Raw genomic sequence first — 22,121 nt, 5'->3', positions numbered from 1 at the left:
ACGGTTTCCCTGCTCGTGGTAACTTTTAACCAAAATCTCGAATTCAAAGCAATCATCAAAAACTAAAATTGCAGTTGAGTTGAGAATCATCTAGTCGAACTTTCTTCAAAATTTCAGCTTCCAAATCTTTAAAACGAATTCGAATTGTAGAGTCAAAGTTCATAATGAAAAAGTCAACTGTTTTTGTTCTTGGAGAAATTCGAATTCGTTTTGTAAATTTCAAGTCCAAATAACGATTCCAATAGTATATAGGTATGAATTGCAAACTATTTCATGAAGATTGCGTGGTCTAAAAACGAAGTAAAAATCAAATTGGAGATTTTTTTTTATTTATCTTCGAGGAGCAGTAGGGAGTTTTGTCTCCCTGTTATATTTTTTTTTAATTCATGTAACCTCAATTACTTGTTCATGTTTTGGATATTGAATCCTAAAATCAAATTGATAAGTATTATTAAGATCAATATGATCTGGGTCGTGTAAAAATGTGAGGAAGAAGATGAAAGGTGAATAGAATAGTACGGGTTAAATACTAAGAGATTCCTAATATTATCAGAAAAACAAAAACAGCAGGGTGGTTATGTGTGTTTGTGGATGAACGGGAGGTCGCGGGTTCAAGTCCCGGCTCTAGCAGCTTATTGTTTTTAAGCCCTTAAAGGTAGTTTACATAATAATAATATTGTTATTATTATTATTATTATTATTATTATTATTATTATTATTATTATTATTATTATTATTATTATTATTATTATTATTATTATTATTATTATTATTATTATTATTATTATCATTATTATTATTATTATTATTATTGTATGTGGTTATTTTTACTTATTACTAGTATTATCATATTACTAAGTATTAACATCTATTAATATTATTAGTAGTAACACTATTATTATTATTCGTGTTATTATTATGGTATCATTATTATTATTATTAATTATTACGATTAAGATTATGGATATGTTAATTATCGTTAATACTAACTTAATATTATGAATATGATTATCGTTAAAAATAGTAAAATTATTATTATCATTATTATTAAGACTAGTATTAATATTAAGCATTAGTTGTATAAATATTGGTATGAACATAAGAATTAGTTATAAAGTCATCATTTTTATATCATTATTAATAATATTACTATCATTATTATTATCAATAACAGTACTAGTATCAGCTTTGTAATTATTAGTATTATTATTATTAAAATAAGTATCATTATTGACAATATCATTATTATCATTAGTATTATGATTATTAATAAAGTTGTTATTATTATTGGTAACTTATTATTATCAAAACTTTCATTTTTAAACAAATAAATATTTTGTATATAAAACCTACCTATTACATATACTACAATTATATTAATAAGTCATATAACTATATATAAAACATATTAACATTATTTATATAAAAACTTATATACAATAAATTAGGAATTTTTCAGATATAAACATATTAATATAAATGTATAAATAATAATCATTTACAGATATATATATATACAAACTAAATATATAATATATAAAGTTATAAGATATGAAATTGTTCGATTACGGGTATATATTTTAATATATATGTATATGAATGATATAGGTTCGTGAATCTGAGGCCAACCCTGCATTATTCAGTTTCATTATATGTATTTTTACTACAAAATACAGTATGGTGAGTTTCATTTGCTCCCTTTTTCTCTTTACATTTTTGGGACTGAGAATACATGCGCTGCTTTTATAAATGTTTTACGAAATAGACACAAATAATCGAAACTACATTCTATGGTTGGATTATCAAATCGAATATGCCCCTTTTAGCTTGGTAGCCTAAGAATTAGGGAACAGACACCCTAATTGACGCGAATTCTAAAGGTAGATCTACGGGCACTAACTCCCCCCATACTGGAAAATGATATGCTTTAGTATTTCAAAATTATCATGTCCGATGGGTGTCCTGGAATGATGGGGATATTCTATATGCGTCTTGTTAATGTCGGTTACCAGGTGTTCAATCCATATGAATGAATTTTACGCAGATCAATATTAATGGAAATGAAAATATTGTGGTCTATTAAAATATTGAAATGATTATTATGATAAACCTATGAACTCACCAACCTTTTGGTTGACACTTTAAAGCATGTTTATTCTCAGGTATGAAAGAAATCTTCCGCTGTGCATTTGCTCATTTTAGGGATATTACTTGGAGTCATTCATGACATATTTCAAAAGACGTTGCATTCGAGTCGTTGAGTTCATCAAGATTATTATTAAGTCAATTATAGTTGGACATATTATGATATGGTATACATGTCGTCAACTTTCGATGTAATGAAAGATTGTCTTTTAAACGAATGCAATGTTTGTAAAATGTATCATATAGAGGTCAAGTACCTCGCGATGTAACCAACTATTGTGAATCGTTTATAATCGATATGGACTTCGTCCGGATAGATTAGGACGGGTCATTAGAATTTGTTTGTGTGATTGATTATACCTGGTAATGAAAAGATATTTCTTGGTCGAAGAATAATATTTGGATTCTATGTTGTGTTTGTTATGCAGGTGAAAACTTGGAAAAAGAACCACAGATAACAGAGTTGAGGAACCAGGTTTAATGTAGATACTATCAAACTCACCACAATTCTTTAATACAGATAGTTACATGGTTTAAAAATCACATAGAAAGTCGAAAGGCTAAATTATTTTTCTATTTATTTGTGGCACAGTGTATGATCATACGAACAAGTGAGTTAGCATCTGCAGAAAAGCTCAACTCCTTAATAGCAGGTTCCTTGGTAAATGTTAGAGGGTAGTTAGTTGTTGAATGCATTAACTACATGGTTAATTCTAGATGCTCCTAGGATATCCTCTTAACCCTACATGTATGTATATATATATGCTCGCCATGTACATGAGATATCCAATTCAGTAATACTATACACTTCAAGGTATCCTACTTTTGTTAATTTCTGATTACATGGTATCAGATGAGTGCACCTGTGTGTTTGAAAGCTAGGGTTTCAGATTGTTCCCTGTGAGAACAAAATAACGACTGAATATTATAATCACCTCGGAGAGTGATTTTTGGATCTCACCACCCCCGCCAATCGACTCAGCGCACCTCGAATTGGAAACCCTGAAAACCGCACTAATTTCCTACCACCTCTGCCACCACAAGTGCCACCCTACTCCGCCGTCTGAAACTCACGTGCCGGCGCGTGAGGCACGTGTCACTGCCGTTCGCCGCCATTTTTCTTTCCGGTTACTCGATTGAAGACTCCGACCACAACCCCGGTGAGTATAGGTCTGTTCTGTAACTTTGATTTTCGATTTCAACTTGTATTATTGCTGCTGCTGCTGTTACTGGTTAATTTTGGTTATTGTTGCTTGCATCTACTGTTATTGACTACGTTAAAGTTTTAAGAAAATTAGTTGGTTTCCTCTTTATTTGGCTACTTCATCTTATTTTTTTTGAGAAGTTTTGGTTAAATGGCTCCTGCATGTGCTTATGATATGATGGATTTTTATGGAATTTATGGATTTGGTGGGATTTTAATTTGCTTATTCATTAAGCTTTTATTACATCCATATATAATTGGTCCGGTCTATTTTTGGCTATTGAAAATAATAATGGGTGATAAAAATAATCTGCCTTCACAAGTGAGATGTTCTTCAACGTTAACTATCTCTGCGGATGAGTATGAGGAATATGTTCGATTAAGAGAATCTGTAAAACTCACGACACCAATAGCCGCTTTTGCTGAATCGGGTAAGTTTAATACATGCCTCTTATCATCGGCTTCTAAATGGATCATCGATTCCGGTGCTTCAGATCATATGACTGGTAATCATCATTTGTTATCTAATTTTAAATCACAACCATCTCATGTCACTATTTCTAATGGTACTACCTCCCCGGTCCTTGGTTCTGGCATCATCAACCTTACCCCATCTATTTCATTATCATCCGTTTTAAGTCTACTCAACTTTTCATTTAATCTCTTATCTGTTAGCAAGATTACTCGTGATTTGAATTGTGTTGCTTTACTTTATCCCGATTATTGTGTCTTCTAGGATCTATCAACAAAACAGATTATTGGTAGAGGACGGGTATCTGATGGCCTATACATACTTGAACCTGAAACAAAAGTACCACGCTCATTGGTATGCTCTAAGTCATCATCCCCTTATGAGGTGCATTGTCGATTAGGACATCCTTCTCTCCAGAGTATGAAGAAATTATGCCCTAAATTTTCTACTTTATCGTCTCTCTATTGTGAGCCGTGTCAGTTTGCTAAACATCATCGTGTCCATTTACCTCCCAGAGTCAATAAACGGGCTTCATCTCCTTTTGAATTAGTACACTCTGATGTTTGGAGTCCATGTTCAGTTACTTCCAAACCCGGTTTCAAATATTTCATTACCTTTATAGATGACTATTCTCGTGTTACTTGGCTTTATTTGATGAAAAGTCGTTCTGAAGTATTTACTCACTTTTGCTCATTTGTTGCCGAAGTAAAAACACAATTTCAGGTTCCGGTTCAAACTTTGAGAAGTGATAATGCCAAAGAATTTCTTTCAGGATCATTTTCATCGTATATGCTTCAGAATGGTATCCTTCACGAGTCATCTTGTGTTGACACACCAGCCCAAAATGGGGTTGCAGAACGAAAGAATCGACATCTCCTTAAAGTAGCCCGAGCACTTTTGTTTCAAATGAATGTTCCAAAACAGTTTTGGGCTGACGCTATTTCAACTGCATGTTTCCTTATAAATCGAATGCCATCCGCTGTTCTCAATGGTGATATTCCGTATTCAGTTTTGTTTCCAACATAATCTTTATTTCCAATTGAGCAGAAGATTTTTGGTAGTACTTGTTTTGTAAGGGACACTCAACCTCACCTCACTAAATTAGATCCTAAGTCCATCAAATGTGTGTTCCTTGGATACTCCCGTCTTCAGAAAGGTTACAGATGTTTTTCCCCTACTCTCCAGCGTTATGTAGAAGTACCCACAGCAGATCCCACACCATCAGAAAATTGATCGCTTTCAGTATGTGTACAATCGGCGTCCCCGTCCTACACCAGAGCCCGCTCCTGTGCCACAATCGTTGTCAGAAGATACTCCAAGTGAGTCTCCAAATAATGTTTCCACTGATATTCACGACAGCCAATCTTCAGATTCTGATATACCCATTGCTCTTCGAAAAGGTAAACGTACATGTACTTATCCTATTGCTTCCTTTGTCTCTTATGATAAATTGTCCGTATCTTCTCGTTCTTTTGTTGCTACTCTAGACTCTGTATCCATTCCAAAAACCGTTGGTAAAGCTTTGGCTCATTCTGGATGGCGTGCCGCTATGATTGAGGAGATGAATGCTCTTGATGATAATGGCACTTGGGCATTAGTTGACTTACCTGCTTCCAAAAAGGCAATTGGTTGTAAGTGGGTCTTCACGATAAAGGTTAATCCTGATGGTTCTTTGGCACGGTTGAAAGCAACGTTAGTTGCTAAGGGTTACGCTCAAACATATGGGGTGGACTATTCTGAGACATTTTCTCCTGTTGCTAAACTCACATCTATCAGATTATTTGTTTCTTTAGCTGCTACGTATCAGTGGACACTTCATCAACTTGACATGAAGAATGCATTTTTACATGGAGATTTGCAGGAAGAAGTTTATATGGAGCAACCACCTGGGTTTGTTGCTCAGGGGGAGTCTGGTAAAGTATGCAAATTACGTAAAGCAATATATGGTTTAAAGCAATCCCCTCGTGCCTGGTTTGGAAAGTTTAATGCTGCAGTTAGGGACTTTGGCTTAAGAAGAAGTGCATATGACCACTCCGTATTCTTCGCTTCATCTAACTCTGGGTGCATTTTACTTGTTGCTTATGTGGATGATATTGTAATCACCGGAAGCGATAAAGAAGGGATTGACAAATTGAAAACATTCTTAAGTACTCGATTCCAAACAAAGGATTTGGGTCCTTTGAAATATTTTCTTGGTATTGAAGTCTCTCGAAACAAAAAGGGCATTTTCTTATCTCATAGAAAGTATTGTCTAGATGTGCTCAGTGATTCTAGTTTGATTGGCGCAAAAACTTGTGAAGCACCAATGATACCAAATACAAAGTTAACGACGGATGACGGAGAACTACTCATGAACCCGAAAAAGTATAGAAGAATTGTTGGCAAGTTGAATTATCTTACTCTTACTCGTCCTGATATTGCTTTTCCCGTGAGTGTTGTTAGTCAGTTCTAATCATCTCCAAGAACCTCACATTGGGATGCCGTCACTCATATTTTAAAGTATTTAAAAGGTACACCGGGTCGTGGTATCTTATACCAGAATCATGGTCATCACACCATTGAGGGTTTTTCTGATGCTGATTATAATGGTGATCCCACAACTAAACGGTCTACAACAGGTTATTGTGTTTTTGTTGGAGGAAATCTTGTATCTTGGAAAAGTAAGAAACAGAATGTGGTATCTCGTTCAAGTGCGGAATCCGAGTATCGAGCCATGGCACAGACTACTTGTGAACTTATATGGGTTCGTAACTTACTTGACGAGATTGGTTTTGCTAACTCTGAACCGATGAACTTGTGGTGTGATAACAAGGCTGTCATTCACATTGCAAGCAATCATGTCTTTCATGAAAGAACCAAACATATAGAAGTTGACTGTCATTTCACTCGAGAAAAGTTAGAAGAAGGGATTATCAGTATGCCCCATGTCAAAAGTAATGAACAGCTGGCCGATATTTTCACCAAAGCTTTACCTGGAAGATGCATCCGTCGGTTTTGTGACAAGCTGGGCATGATCAATATCTATGCTCCAGCTTGAGGGGGAGTGTTAGAGGGTAGTTAGTTGTTGAATGCATTAACTACATGGTTAATTCTAGATGCTCCTAGGATATCCTCTTAACCCTACATGTATGTATATATATATATATATATATATATATATATATATATATATATATATATATATATATATATATATATATATATATATATATATATATGCTCGCCATGTACATGAGATATCCAATTCAGTAATACTATACACTTCAAGGTATCCTACTTTTGTTAATTTCTGATTACAGTAAACAAGTTACAAGGTAAGTAATGCTCTTATCGGTGGTTTGCATTGAAACATAATGTCTGAATCAGATGTGTTTACGAGTCAATAACCGAATCTATCATATCCCTCTTTTAAACTTGGAATTGATCAAGTTTTTGGGACCCTGGAGTTGTTAAGATTTTTAATATCTAAAATTATGAATATCAGTCTTGGTTGCTCGGTGAGTGAATACATTATTTAAAAAATGTTATCAGTTCACTGTGATTTAATATTTGTCGATTTAATATCTTGTCATTGATGTTTGGATTCAACACCTTTTGATATTTTTCAATATTATGTTCATATGTTTCATAGTCGATGAATAAAACATATGAGGAATCTGAAAAGCTCTACGAACAGCTTCTTGAAAAGGAGATTGATGTTGTGACATTTGTGCACAAGTACAAAAAGTTACGCGCTGTTTACCATCAACGGGCTCTGACAAACATCACAGCCAAGACTTCTTTGGGTTGTTGACCAGTATTTGTGAATGGTTTGTATCAGGTGCTAATTTTGAACATGAAAATTACTAAAATTCTTATAACATCATGTTTCCTCGTTTGTTCCAAATCAAAATATAAGTAATGATTCTACACATTTGATTGAACTGTTAGTTTTTCTTTTAGATTTTTTTAATTGCTTGAAACTATCCCTTAGAGCATGACCACAGAAGGGGTAACGGGGAGGGCGCACACCCCCACAGCCCCGCTCCCCGTGCTCTAAAGGATAGTTTGATTACAAAGGATGACTAGAAATAGTAGACAAAGACTTGACTAAGAAATCACTATGCAATTCATTAATTTCTTTTTAGTAATTTCTATGAAATTACTAAGAAATTGCAAAGGAAAGGGTAGTTACAATTAATGACTAATAAATTACTAAGAAAAAAGTGATGGATGTGTTAAGTTTTGGCACTTCACTTTTATAACGGGAAGCTTATCCCTTTAATATCCACCACACAAATTCTACACGAAAGTCTTCTTGGTCTCTTTTACTTTATACTTTATCTGCAATGCAATTCACTAATAATACAACTCATGTTTTAATTTTTTTCCTTTCTTCTATTGAAATCAATCAACTTTTGATCAATTTCTAAATTCCAATGGCTGACACCGTTGTTTCTGCTGCTGTCAATGTGCTGATTGAAAAAATATTCTCTGGTGACTTGCTGAAGATGGTTCGATCGGAAGGAATCGAATCTCAGCTGAAAGAACTGCAGAAAACCTGGAACTATATCGAAGCTGTGCTTGCTGATGCAAGTGAGAAGCAAATAACAGACAGATCTGTTAAATTGTGGCTACAAGATCTTCGTCGTCTAGCTTACGACATTGAAGATGTACTCGATGATATGGCTACCGAATGTATGCGAAGAAAGTTCTGTGATGAATCATATGGCAGCACAAGTACCGGTAACAACCTATTTAAAAGGATAAAATTAACTTGTACTAATTTCACTTCTCGTAACTTGATGTATGGTCGTAATATGCGTTCTATGCTAGATGATATTAATGTAAAATTGAATGATCTTGCCGAAAAGAAAAATTCTCTAGGTCTGCAAGTCAATGTGATAGCTGAAGCAGATAATTTTAAACGACAGGAACAAACATCACTGATAGATAAGTCTAAAGTTGTTAGGTGATGATGCATATAATCAAAATGTGAGCATCATCTCCATAGTTGGTTTAGGTGGGGTTGGGAAAACAACTCTTGCCCAACTTTTGTACAACAACAAAAAAGTTAAAGCTCGGTTTGAACTCAGGGTATGGATTTGTGTTTCAGACGAGTTTGATGTAAAAGCTATTAGCAAGATAATTTATAAATCGGTAGCTGAGAAGCACAAAGAATTTGATAATTTAGATCAACTTCACGTAGCCCTACAAGAAAAGCTTTCAAACAAAAGGTTCCTAATCGTGTTAGACGATGTTTGGAATGAAGACCAAGATAAATGGGAAGTTCTTGAAAAACCTCTTAAAGGGGCTCCTGGCAGTAAAATCATTGTTACCACACGGAAGACCACGGTTGCATCAGTGATGAACTGTGCTGAACCTTATGTTTTGGGGATACTATCAGATAAAGATGCACTATCCTTGTTGGCTAAATCTGCACTAAATGAGCATAATTTTGACAGCCATCCATCACTAATATCAGTTGCTCGATTGATTATTAAGAGATGCAAGGGATTGCCTTTGGCTTTGATAGCAATCGGGAGGGTATTGAAAGGAAAAGGAAATGATGAATATGAATGGGATAAGTTGTTAAAGAGTGAGATATGGAGTTCAAATGATAGAATTCTCCCGGCTCTCAAACTAAGCTATTATATTCTTCCTTCTCAACTAAAGCAACTTTTTGCATATTGTTGTTTATTCCAGAAGGACTACCTGTTCCACAAGAAAGAGCTAGTGTTAATGTGGATGGCAGAGGGGTTTCTAAACCACCCAAATGGAAACATGTCAATGGAGAGTGTGGGTTTCGAGTACTTTGAAGAGCTCCACGCAAGGTCATTTTTTCAGCTGCATTCAACGGGTAACAAATACACGCTACCCAAATACACCATGCACGACTTGATGAATGACTTGGCAATAAGTGTTGCGGGAGACTTCTTCTATGTGTTGGATGATAAGATGGACGTAAATGGTAGGAACAAAGCTTTTGAGAAGTTCCGTCACTTTTCATACTTAGGTCAAGGAAGTGCAGAAAATGAAAACCTCAAGGAACTACACAGATGTGAACGCCTAAGAACATTCTTAACGGTGTCAGATCATTCACATTATGTCTACTTGGATAATGTTCTTGTGGACTTACTTCCCAAATTACAGTTCATGAGGGTGCTAAGCTTAACTCAAAATTCAATCACGGATGTACCAAGATCTATTGGTGATCTGAAACATTTGCGATACCTCAATTTTTCAGGGACAGAAATCAAACAAGTACCGGAAGAGGTTAGTGAGCTTTATAATCTACAAAGCTTGTTGGTCAGAGGATGTATGAAGTTAACTAGCTTGCCGGTCAGTTTTCATAAGTTAATAAACCTCAGACATCTTGACATGAGTGATACTCCATCGTTGAACAAAACACCCTTAGGGATGGGTGGGTTAACGAGTCTACAAACTTTGTCAAAGGTTATGATCAAAAGAGCTAATGGTTTCAAGGTATCTGACCTTAAAGGCATGTTGAATCTTCAAGGTGAACTTTCCATTAGTGGTTTGGAAAAAGTAACAGTTCCACAACAAGCTACAGATGCCAACTTGGAGGGAAAGAAGGGTCTTGTGAGTTTGGATATGGAATGGAGTGATGTATTTGATGATTCTCGGAATTCAATTCTAGAATATAAAGTATTTCAAATGCTAAGGCCTCCCACTAAGTTGAACAAACTAAACATTTGGAGCTATGGGGGAATGAAATTTCCTAGTTGGTTTGTAGGTCCCTCATTTGATAAGTTAACAGAGCTTACAATAGAAAATTGTCCAAATTTGGTTGAGTTGTCAATTGGACTAATATCGACACTTGAGTATTTGTTTATATCTTTTTGTGAAAATTTGGTATCAATAGGAGAAAATGAGGTTAATGTTGGAAGTAGCGACAGGAAATCTGTCCTTAAAGAAGTTGTTCTTTCTCATTGTGATTCATTGGAGAGTTACAATTGCCCTAATACAGTTGAGAAATTGCACATATTTTATTGTGATTCAATGACATCAGTGAGTATGTCAACAACATTGCAGGAGCTGCCATCCTCTCTCAGGTCTCTTGACGTCTTTAATTGTAAGAATCTAAAATCTTTTTCTCATGAGCATTTGCAAAGTCTCACATCTTTGGAAGAGATGAGGATAATTAGGTATGATTCATTTCCATGTGGGTCGTGGCCTCCTAATTTAAGGAAGCTAGAAATAGGAAGGTTAAAGAAGCCAATGTCAGAGTGGGGGCTGCAGAATTACCCAGAGTGGGGGCTGCAGAATTACCCGACCTCACTTGTTATCCTAAGATTAGATGGTTCTAACTCCGGAGTGACTTCATTTGCAATGGAAGGAGATGAGATGAATGCTGCATTAACATCTTTTCTTCTACCACCATCTCTAACTTTTCTAGAAATCAGGAATTTTAATGATGTGGAATCAATTTCAGAGGTGGTCCAACATCTCACTCACCTTCAACGACTTTATATTTGGAGGTGCCCAAATATTAAGGATGTGCCACAATCAACTTCATCTTTGACAGTACATGTCGATTAATGAAAGGTATGTCCTCTCTATCTCTAGCAATACCAAAATAACAGTCTTAATTAATTAGCGTGTATATTAACATTTATTTTCTAATTTTATATGCTTCATTACATTTATTCAATGATACTCAATTCATTTGAATCTAATGGTTGCTCATTTTTGTGTTGTAGTATAACCCTCCAACTATGTTATTAAATTTCTCAAACACTTCCTAATAATATGTAATCCTTACTCGTTATTGTGAACATCGCACAATCTGTTTCATGAAATTTCTCAAAAGTTACTCAGTTTATTTTTTAGTTTTCTCAAAAGACGCTCACTTTCTGTTTGATTTCTGCTTCTCATTTGTCTGCAGTTGATATTCATTCAGGGTTAAACGACGTGATGTTACATTAATGCTCAAATCTTCCTAATTTCAGTACATGGATTAAATCGTTATCAGTGCCAATGTAACTTTGCTGATGAGAAGCTAACATCTGATGAGTTGATGAATTTGGCTTGATCTATTCAAAAACAGATTCATGTGTGTATGTATATATGTTTCATTGGTACTGCGCGCAGATGACTGGGAAAACTTATGGACACATATGAAACCTGCATTACTTCACTTAAAAGAATCTCCCCAGCAAACTTTAATAATTTGATAGTTGGAAATAATTTGATTATTGATTTTGGTTCACAAGTTTGATCTGACAATTGGTTTGTATGTGATATTTACAAATAATCAAATGTTTGTAAAATAACTCATGTCAGATGTTTTTTTTTTAAGTTTGTATTATGAAGCTTTCAGATGTGTGGTCACATACCTGATGCACTCCTTATGTTCTCCACTTTTAGGAAAACATGAATTTGTCTTATATTGTCTCATTTTCCTTTTTATCTTTATTAAAAGAACCTTTTATAAGGCCAGATTTTCATTCTCATAGTGAACTATATCACACTCAGAGGTTGCAAAATGGGTGGGTCATGCAGGTTTGATAATGGGTCAAAAATGGTACAAATTAAACTGGGTCAGATCGGGTCAGGTTTCATTACGTTCAACTGCAATCATTTTTGCTCATTTCTCAAACCTTGTTGAGAAGTTATGCGTTAGTATCTTTGTAAATTAAATATGTGCTTTTATATACTAACAAAGCAATTTGATAGTTCTTTCTTTTCATTTTTTTTTTTTTTTTCATTTTCACTTCAAAGTTTGGTGACTTCGACCTTTTTAACCTGTGTTTTTGTAGTTTAATACTTCCAGGTTTACCTATTAGACCTGTTACGGATACATAATCCTAATCAACCCATATTAACGGGTCGAAATGATTATTTTCATTTTATCCTAGCTGAACTAAGCAATTTTGTGAAATGAAAACTGATTAGAAATTAGCAATGCACAGCCTAGGTGTCAAACTCAAAATGGGTGGGTCATGCAGATTCGATAACGGGTCGAAAATGAAGAATATCTAAATATAAAATATAAACGTCTTTGATACGGATGTTATAAACCGGTGACCGAAAAAGAAGTTGATCTCGTCTTAATCTTATCTGTATATTAAGCCCTTATACGAGAACGCGTAAATACAGGCATAATATTTTTATAGAAAATGAAGCCTAATAATGACAATCCGTCGTTGAGATGAACTAAAGCAATTTAGTGAAATGAACACTGATTTGAAATTAGCAATGCACAGACTATCAAGTTGACCATGTATAAGTACTAATGTTCTTCGAGAGATATAGGAATTATGGTATTTGTTGAATTCATGTTGATAAAGTTATGCTAGTTAAATATTGAATTTCTGTATTCTCTCTCTTGTAGATTTGACTTTTGAGTATCTGTTGTATTGAGTTTCACTTTCTGTTAAACCAAATTTTGACTTTTTATCTTTTACGACACAGTTGAAATGTAGAAGAAAAGCCAACTTGAAAAGCTATTTTTTATTATTATTTTTTTTTTGGCAGAAAAAACGAAAACTATATATAAAGTTGCTTTCATCGAAAAATAAAAGCAGCTAAAACCGTACAAATAAACAAGAACCGACTAGGCTGGAGACTAGAAATAAATATTAGTTAGCCCTAGAAATAAATCTTTTGTTGAAAAGATTTGAACTGGATTTTTTTGGTTACAATAGTATTTGTTTGTCAGACTGATTATACCTGGTAACAAAAATGTTTCTTAGTCTAAGAGCAGTACACTAAAACTCCCCTAAGCAATGCTGAATTTTCAAAAACTAAGTAATTAATTGGTCAACTTCGGTCAGTTGATCCAAATCGGATTTAGTTGATCTAAATCGGATTTACTTGGTCCAAGTCGGATTTTTACGTCATCCAATACCTATCAAATTGGTTTAGTTGGTCAGATACCTATCAAAAGCAGCATCAGCTTATGGAACTGAAATTTCAAGATTCCGCAGCACCTGTATGTTCTCCACTTTTGGAAATACAAGAATTTGTTCTATATTGTCTCGTTTGCCTTTATTATTATCTCTATTAAAAGAACCCTTGTTCATAAAGCCGGATTTTCATTCTCATAGTGAATTATATATGTCAAACTTAAAGGTTACAAAATAGGTGGGTCTGGTCTAATAAATAGTATCTATATAAGCATGTTAATTAAATATGTAAAGCTTAACTGTATCTTGATTGGAATTATGAATCATGTCTATTATTGTTTATTTGGCTACATGAAAAAGATGGAATAATGATAAATGAGACGTCTAATAAATAAATAAACAGTGGCTGCTAATATTTCAGGCCGGGGATCTCAAGAACAAGAGGGAGCTACTACAAACTCGTGGTATCCTCCAGCTGTCGTTACCACACCCCTTTAATTTTGTAAGCGTATCCTCATCACCAACGACTCCGGACGCGACCATTGTTAACCTCAGCCTTTGATCTCATCTCAATACCGTCTTCGTCCTGCAATTGCAACGAAACGTTACCAACCCCGCTTTCTTCTTAAATTTGTTCTTAAAACCTTTGAGCCTTCCAATTTTAGGCCCACTAGTAAGTCCTCCTTTGACTCTTCCTGTTTATAGGAGAGTCCTTGACATCACCTTCAACCTTAGAAGACGACCTAAAACTATATGCTTTAACACCACTTAACAAACGCGATAACTCAATGGGAGCAATGAAGCTACCAAATTGCAAACAGGGATCGTCATTAACAATTCCATTATTATTTTCATCAACATTAATCGAAACACCCTCGGTTTCAGTTATAGCTTCGGATGAGGCATCGCCCTTCTCCGACCCTCACGAGTAAAAAAAGGCACACGAGTCGCCCTTGCAAAAACAATCCGAACCATGGTTAAAAGGCTCGAACAACTCTGGAATTATCCAACCCGAAAGGCACAATCGATGTCACAATTTCTCCTTGACATAGAACAGTAGACGAACACAATTGTTGTGCTCCACCAGACTCCACAATTGGAGTCATGGACACATCGACCAAATCGACACCCTCGATGTCGGCCATATGTCTGACCAAACCCCTGAGGGAGAAGATCATCTTTATACGTTTAGTAGTGATTAGAATAAACAACGTGAGAGCCAACAACAACATCTAGGTTAGCTTGACCATCTTCGAAATCAACATCAACATCATTAATGTCGTCCAACATCACTTTACAACTCAGCGCACTAATCCGGTCCAAGGTATACCCATCATTGTTCATTCTCTCCATCATAAACTTGTCATCATTAACCTCATTACTCAAACAGGAGTGTTGGAACACTCGCCCAAATCTTTCAAAACAACGTCAAGTAAATAACATCATTTCGCATGACGTATCGTTTGTGATTTGCTCATATTTGTAGAATTAGTTTGGCCATGTACAACTACCGTTTGTACCTAACCAAACTGGGGGGACTTAATGACGTACGTCACGTCATGCCCTGTCACGTGCCTAGTCACGTGCAACGCATGACGTCTAGCACGTAAGCCTGAAGAAAACCTAAAGCTGTATCACGTGAAACAACGTGATGACCACGTAACGGATAAGCTTAGCGTATTCAATTCAACTTTACGCGACTGATAGCGTTCCGTACTAACAAGATTGACTTGGTATTGCTGAACTGGACTATATCCCTACATTTCAGGAACGTGGAGAACGTGCAGAAGGCTGTAGGCATGATTAGGAGGTTCTAGTGGCAGTTACAGATCGTGGGTGCTATTATAATGGCTATCATGCATAACCGTCATTTATCAATCTATAAATAGCATCCCCAGACCTCATTTGAAGGCCAATCAACTCATCAATCAACTCGCACATACTAACCTTCTTTTGTAGCTTACCTTGGAGGCTCGGCAAAAGACAAACAACACCACCACATCCATATCCCTTTAACCGAAGGAACCCCTTCCAAAGTTTAATTTCTCCTTTTAATTTACTTGCACTCGAACCAAACAGTTTTGGTTTGATCATTTGGCGCCATCCGTGGGACCCGATTGATCAACGCTTTCGTAACAAGATGACAGAAGGTTCCAACCCACCACCCACTACCAACACTGGCAAAGAACCATATGACCCTTTCAAACCCCTCGACGATAGCACTTATGAAACTCCGAATGATTCCATCAAGGGCACCCGATTGCAGTTCGTTGGTGACGAAGAGGAAACTGATCGACGTGACTCGAAAGAGACGGAAACTCAAGAAGAGAACGTAAACCAGCTCAAACCCATTAACGGCGAGGAAGCCATACGCTTCTTGGCGAAGGGAGGATTCGTTATACCCTCACTCATGTCCAAAGGCGGTGAAAAGCCTACCGGCATGTCCAAAGCGCTACACCGTAAAACTACACGTTCGGCGTCGGAGACTGGGAAGAGCTCTAGCAAAACCCGGGAGGAGGCACGCAAGGACTTAATTGAGAATTTGATTCTTGCTGCACCAGAATCTATGAGTGCTCAGGCCGAGCAGCCTCGCGTGGCGGACAACATGCTGAATAACTGGTATGCTATGATGGGGGATAACGTCAAACGGTCATTCGAGGTTTCTGCAACGTCGGAAAAGTTTACCAGAGAAATAGCTACCCATCCGCTGCCCGCCGTCCTCACTACCCCCCTCACGCTTGGGATGCATGACGGAAGCTAGGATCCGGAAGACTTTTTGCAGCAATTTGAACACGCTGTCAAGACGCAACATTGGGATAACCCAACGGCATGCCATATGTTTCCGGGACAACTTCAGGCCGTTGCGCTGGAGTGGTTTGCCAAGCTACCCGCGTTAAGTATCACTAGCTTCACGGACCTTAGTACCAAGTTCGTGCAACGCTTCCAGAATTTTAAACGCACAGAGTTGACCCATTTGGATGCACACAACATCAAGATGAGGTCATGCGAGTCTTTGATGGGTTTTACCTCTCGCTTCACGGCGGAATGTCAGAAAATCCCAGACTTACCGGAGTCACAGCAAATTTCTGCGTACATCATGGCAATCTGTCAGGTTAGGCATTTGTCCCTGGTAAAAGCGATGCGGCATAAGTTACCAAAAACATACGTTGAGGCGGTGAAGATGGTGAAAGACTACTTACGGTCAGAGGAGTTCGTCGACGCTGCCATTGGCGATCACAAGACAACGGATCACAATGATAAATACGACAAAGGTAATGGTAAGGGGCACGCAAATAACAGCTATAAAGGTAGCGGTAGTAGCAGTGGCGGCGGTTATGGACGCTCCAGTCATAAGTCTGGCGACCGCCGCAATTACCGTCCATACGAACGTTACGGTTCTAAGAGGTTGTCGTCGGAGGAGGAAAGTTTAATAAAGTCGCTATCCAAGACTCCGAAGGAAATCTTGGCAACAGAGGAAATAAGCAGAGATTTCCCACCACCCAAGCCCATGAAACCACGTTTCACGGTAGACGAAACACAATAGTGCGTTTTCCACGAAGACAAAGGGCATGATGTTGATGACTGCCGCGAGCTAAAGAAAGTCATCATTGAAAGGCTTAAGTTAGGGAAGCTTAACCACTTAAAACCCTCGAACAAAGGAGGTTCCGTGACCAAGAGGTTTGCGTGGCAGAAAGGAAAAGATGAAGCGCCTGAAAAGCACATTCACATGATTCAGATGTGGCATTCGGGTCACGTAAGAAAGGCCGAAGCACTAGAGGAATGGGAATGCGCACCAATCATGTTCCCAGCGTTTTGGAAATTTTGCCCAACGGACCTACCGTTAACAATCACCGCAACAATCGGAAGCTGCCGAGTATCGCGTATTTATATCGATATGGGTAGCGCTGTAGACGTCATCTATGAACATTGTTTTTTGCAGTTACTGCAAGACGTAAGGGATAAGGTCAAGCCCCCGTTGCACCCCGTCGCGGGATGCACAGGCAAAAAAACTTGGCCCTTGGGACATGTTAATATTGACGTGACGGTAGGAGATGATCACCGTTCCCGTACCATGCAATTAACATTTGTAGTGGTTCGTAGCCAATCCAAGTACAATGTGATTCTAGGACAGACGGCGCTTCAAGAGTTGAGTGCCATACCTTCTACGGTTCACGGTATGCTAAAGTTCCCCACAAGGACGGCGCTTCAAGAGTTGGGTGCCATACCTTCTACGGTTAGGATCTTGCCCGAGTCTGCGCCGATATCAGTCAACCGGTCTTGCAGCCGACACCCATTAAGCAAGAGGGGGGTGTCATAATCAATCATGTGTTTCCCGAGAAAGTCATTAAGATCGGTAACACCCTTTCGGAGGGAACTAAGAGTGCCCTATGCGAGCACTGTCTAACAATGCCGATGTTTTCGCTTGGCAAGAGTCAGACACGACAGGAGTTCCAAGGGAGGTGGCGGAACACCATTTAAACGCAAATCCAAGCATAACACTGGTACGATAAAAAAAGAGGGGAATGGCGCCTGAACGAAGCGCGTTCCTACGTGGCGAGGTAGATAATCTTGTAACATATTGAGAGAGGTTCGCTACCAAACCTGGGTAGCTAACCCGGTGCTAGTCAAGAAAGCTAACGGGACGTGGTGCATGTGCGTTGATTTCAAAGACATCAACAAAGCATGCCCAAAGGATAACTATCCGTTACTGGAGATTGACTGGAAGGTTGAGTCGCTAGCCGGGTTCCGCTTTAAATGCTTCCTTGACGCATACAAAGGGAACCATCAGATTCAAATGGCGGAAGGAGACGAAGATAAGACGGCATTTCACACCGATCACGACATCTTTTGCTACACTAAGATTCCGTTTGGACTAAAGAACGCTGGGGGCAACATATCAACGAGTGATCGACGCCGCCTTCAAGAACCAGATAGGACGCAACATTGAAGCTTACGTCGATGATATCGTGATCAAAAGCCATACGGAACCGTCACTCCTTAAAGATATCCAGGAAACGTTCGACTCCCTGAGGAAAATAAATATGAAACTCAACCCGGAGAAATGCAACTTTGGTTTCGAAGAAGGTAACTTTCTTGGTCACGTTGTGACACCACGCGGCATAAGAGCGAATCCGAAAAAGATTCAGGTTGTGGATGAAATGGTATCGCCACGTACGAAAAAGGAAGTACAAAGTCTAAACGGGAAGCTAGCAGCGTTGTCCAGGTTCTTTTCGAAAGCAGCGGAGCGTTCTTTACCGTTCTTTCAGGTACTGAAGGCAAGCATAGGCAAAAGTTTCAAATGGACTCCGGAAGCAGAAAATGCCTTCCAAGAAATGAAAACGTTAATCAAAACCCTACCTACGCTAACAGCTCCGATACCGGGTGAAGTGTTCGTTCTAGCTAATGACACTAATGTTACATGCTTGTTTACTAATGTTCCAAAAATTTCAGGAGAAACTTTAACTGTTTACTTAGCAGCGGGTGCTGAAGCGATCAACTCGGTACTAGTGGCGGAGCGCGATGGAATCCAGATGCCGGTGTACTTCGTCAGCAAGGTTTTGCAGCATGGCGAAGTCAACTATAATCCAGTTGAGAAACTTGTTTATGCGCTAGTTCACACCGCTAGGAGGCTAAGGCGATACTTTCAAGCACATCACATTTTGGTGCTAACAGATACGCCTATCAAACAGGTACAACATTTTTGGAACGAACAAGTACAGCGGAGAATGTTTCTAACTTTTTCGTGGCACGTTTTAAGCAAGCCGGAGATCTCCGGCCGAATGGCAAAATGGGCAATCGAACTGGGAGAGCATGAAATCAGCTACGCGCCGCGTAACGCTATCAAAGGACAAATCATGGCCGATTTCATGGTAGAATTCATCAATTCAGGACCACCAACAGCTGCCAATGAGACGGCACCCCATTCCATCACGTGGGAACTTTACAATGATGGAGCGTCAAGTTCAGATGGGGCCGGTGCCGGCCTAATACTTACAAGCCCAGACGGAGAGGAACACACCTACGCCTTACGTTTCGCTTTCCCTGTTTCAAACAACGAAGTGGAATATGAAGCGTTGCTCTCTGGATTGCGCATCGCGGAAAAGATGTGTGACGACCCGGAAATTTCTGACCAAATTTAAACTTAATCTTTAAATGAATTAATATTTCTGACACGATAAGCAAAGTCTGTTAAGTTGAAATTCAAAAATTTTGAACTGTGTTCATGTAACCTTCGACTTTTCCGGACGATTCACGAACCACTATTTGTAAATAAGATATGTATATAAATATATGTATATATTTGAGATTGATATTTACATGATTAAATGTTTCCAACATGTTAAGCAATCACACTTGTTAAGATTTGATTAATTGAAACGGATTTTACATAAACGTTTGACCACCCAGTTTGTCCGACGATTCACGAACGTTAAAACTTGTACAAACGACATGATGATATATATATGGACATATATATATATATTTAACATGGTATTATTATAAGTAAGTATCTCATTAATTATTTTAACAATGGGTTATATACATAAAATGAGACTACTAAATTAAGGAATTTGAAACAAGATATATATGTAACGGTTATCGACGTAATAACGTCTTAATTAAAATAAATACATATGTATTGTATTAAGATATATTAATACATTATGTTTAACATGATATAATGATAATTAAGTATATCATTAAGTGTATTAACAATGAACTATATACATAAAACGAGACTACTAACTTAAGGGTTTCGAAACAATATATACAAGTAACGATTAACGACGAAATAACGACTTAATTAAAATATATATATATATATATATATATATATATATATATATATATATATATATATATATATATATATATATATATATATATATATATATATATATATATATATATATATATATATATGTATTGTATTAATATGTACTAATACACTTTTTAAAGCCTTAAGAACATATATCAAAATACTTATACTTAACAAAAATGCTTACAATTACATTCTCGTTCATTTTCATCAACAATTTTACTCGTATGCACCCGTATTCGTACTCGTACAATACACAGCTTCTAGATGTATATACTATTGGTATATACACTCAATCATCAGCTCCTTAGCAGCCCATGTAAGTCATTAAACATGTGAGAACCATCATTTGGCAACTAGCATGAATGATTACACAAAATTAAAAAAATATTATAAATCATTCATGAATTATTTACATGAAAACAAAATTACACATCCTTTATATCTAATCCATATACCAACGACCAAAAACACCTACAAACACTTTCATTCTTCAATTTTCTTCATCTAATTGATCTCTCTAAAGTTCCATCTTCAAGTTCTAAGTGTTCTTCATAAATTCTACAAGTTCTAGTTTCATAAAATCAAGAATACTTCCAAGTTTACTAGCTCACTTCCAATCTTGTAAAGTGATCATCCAACCTCAAGAAATCCTTGTTGTTTACAGTAAGATATCATTCTAAATCAAGGTAATAGTCATATACAAACTTTGATTCAATTCCTATAACTATAACTATCTTAATTCGAGTGATAATCTTACTTGAACTTGTTTTCGTGTCATGATTCTACTTCAAGAACTTTCAAGCCATCCAAGATCCTTTGAAGCTAGATCATTTCTTGTCACTTCCAGTAGGTTTATCTACTAAACTTGAGGTAGTAATGATGTTCATAACATCGTTCGATTCATACTTATATAATTATCTTATTTGAAGAAAATAACTTGTAATCACTAGAACATTGTTTAGTTAATTCTAAACTTGTTCGCAAACAAAGTTAATCCTTCTAACTTGACTTTTAAAAATAACTTAACACATATTTTATATCTATATGATATGCTAATTTAATGAGTTAAAACTTGGAAACACGAAGAACACCGTAAAACTGGATATACGCCGTCGTAGTAAAACCGGGGGCTGTTTCGGGTTGGATAATAATAATAAAAAAAAACTATCTTAGACTTTGATTTAAAGCTTTGTATTTTGGGAAAATAATATTTCATATAAACATGATAACATATCCAAAAATTATGGTTAAACTCAAAGTAGAAGTATGTTTTTCAAAATGGTCATCAAGATGTCGTTCTTTCGACGGAAATGACTACCTCTTTCAAATATGGACTTGTAACCTGTAACTCCGACTATAAACTACTACTTTTTCAATTTAGTTCTAAATACTACAGTTCTTTACGAAACCATAGAAATTTGAATCACTCAAAACCGATTTATAACGAAGAAGATATGGGCAAAACAAGATTGGTTAAAAATCACCAAAATAGCTACGGGATTATTTTGCAAAAATCTATACTAACCATGTCCTAGCTAACTTTTCTTGTATTATACATGTATTTATACATATTTCCTTGTACTATACTAGTCTTGGTTAATCGTAAGACACATGTACACAATACGT

The 22,121-nt window shown here is 36.7% G+C and overlaps 1 protein-coding gene across 1 annotated transcript; it reads left to right on the top strand.

The window, feature by feature from the left end:
- The first annotated feature begins 8,239 nt into the window (after window positions 1–8,239).
- Window positions 8,240–11,363, top strand: LOC139875702 (putative disease resistance RPP13-like protein 1). Its single transcript, XM_071863015.1, has 2 exons — window positions 8,240–8,687; window positions 8,773–11,363. The coding sequence occupies exons 1-2, from the start codon at window positions 8,240–8,242 to the stop codon at window positions 11,361–11,363; spliced, it is 3,039 nt and encodes a 1,012-aa protein (XP_071719116.1).
- The last annotated feature ends 10,758 nt before the right edge of the window (window positions 11,364–22,121 follow it).

The sequence above is a fragment of the Rutidosis leptorrhynchoides genome, chromosome 11, assembly GCF_046630445.1.
Source record: "Rutidosis leptorrhynchoides isolate AG116_Rl617_1_P2 chromosome 11, CSIRO_AGI_Rlap_v1, whole genome shotgun sequence".
Classification (NCBI taxonomy): Eukaryota; Viridiplantae; Streptophyta; class Magnoliopsida; order Asterales; family Asteraceae; genus Rutidosis; species Rutidosis leptorrhynchoides.
Note: the sequence above shows the minus strand (reverse complement) of the source record. Positions and strands in the feature narration are given on the sequence as shown.

Excerpts from the sequence above, each read along its gene's own strand:
- LOC139875702 (XM_071863015.1), top strand. The coding sequence starts at position 8,240 with ATGGCTGACACCGTTGTTTCTGCTGCTGTCAATGTGCTGATTGAAAAA. Across the intron at positions 8,688-8,772 it reads CGAAAAGAAAAATTCTCTAG|GTGATGATGCATATAATCAA; the intron begins GTCTGCAAGTCA and ends TAAAGTTGTTAG.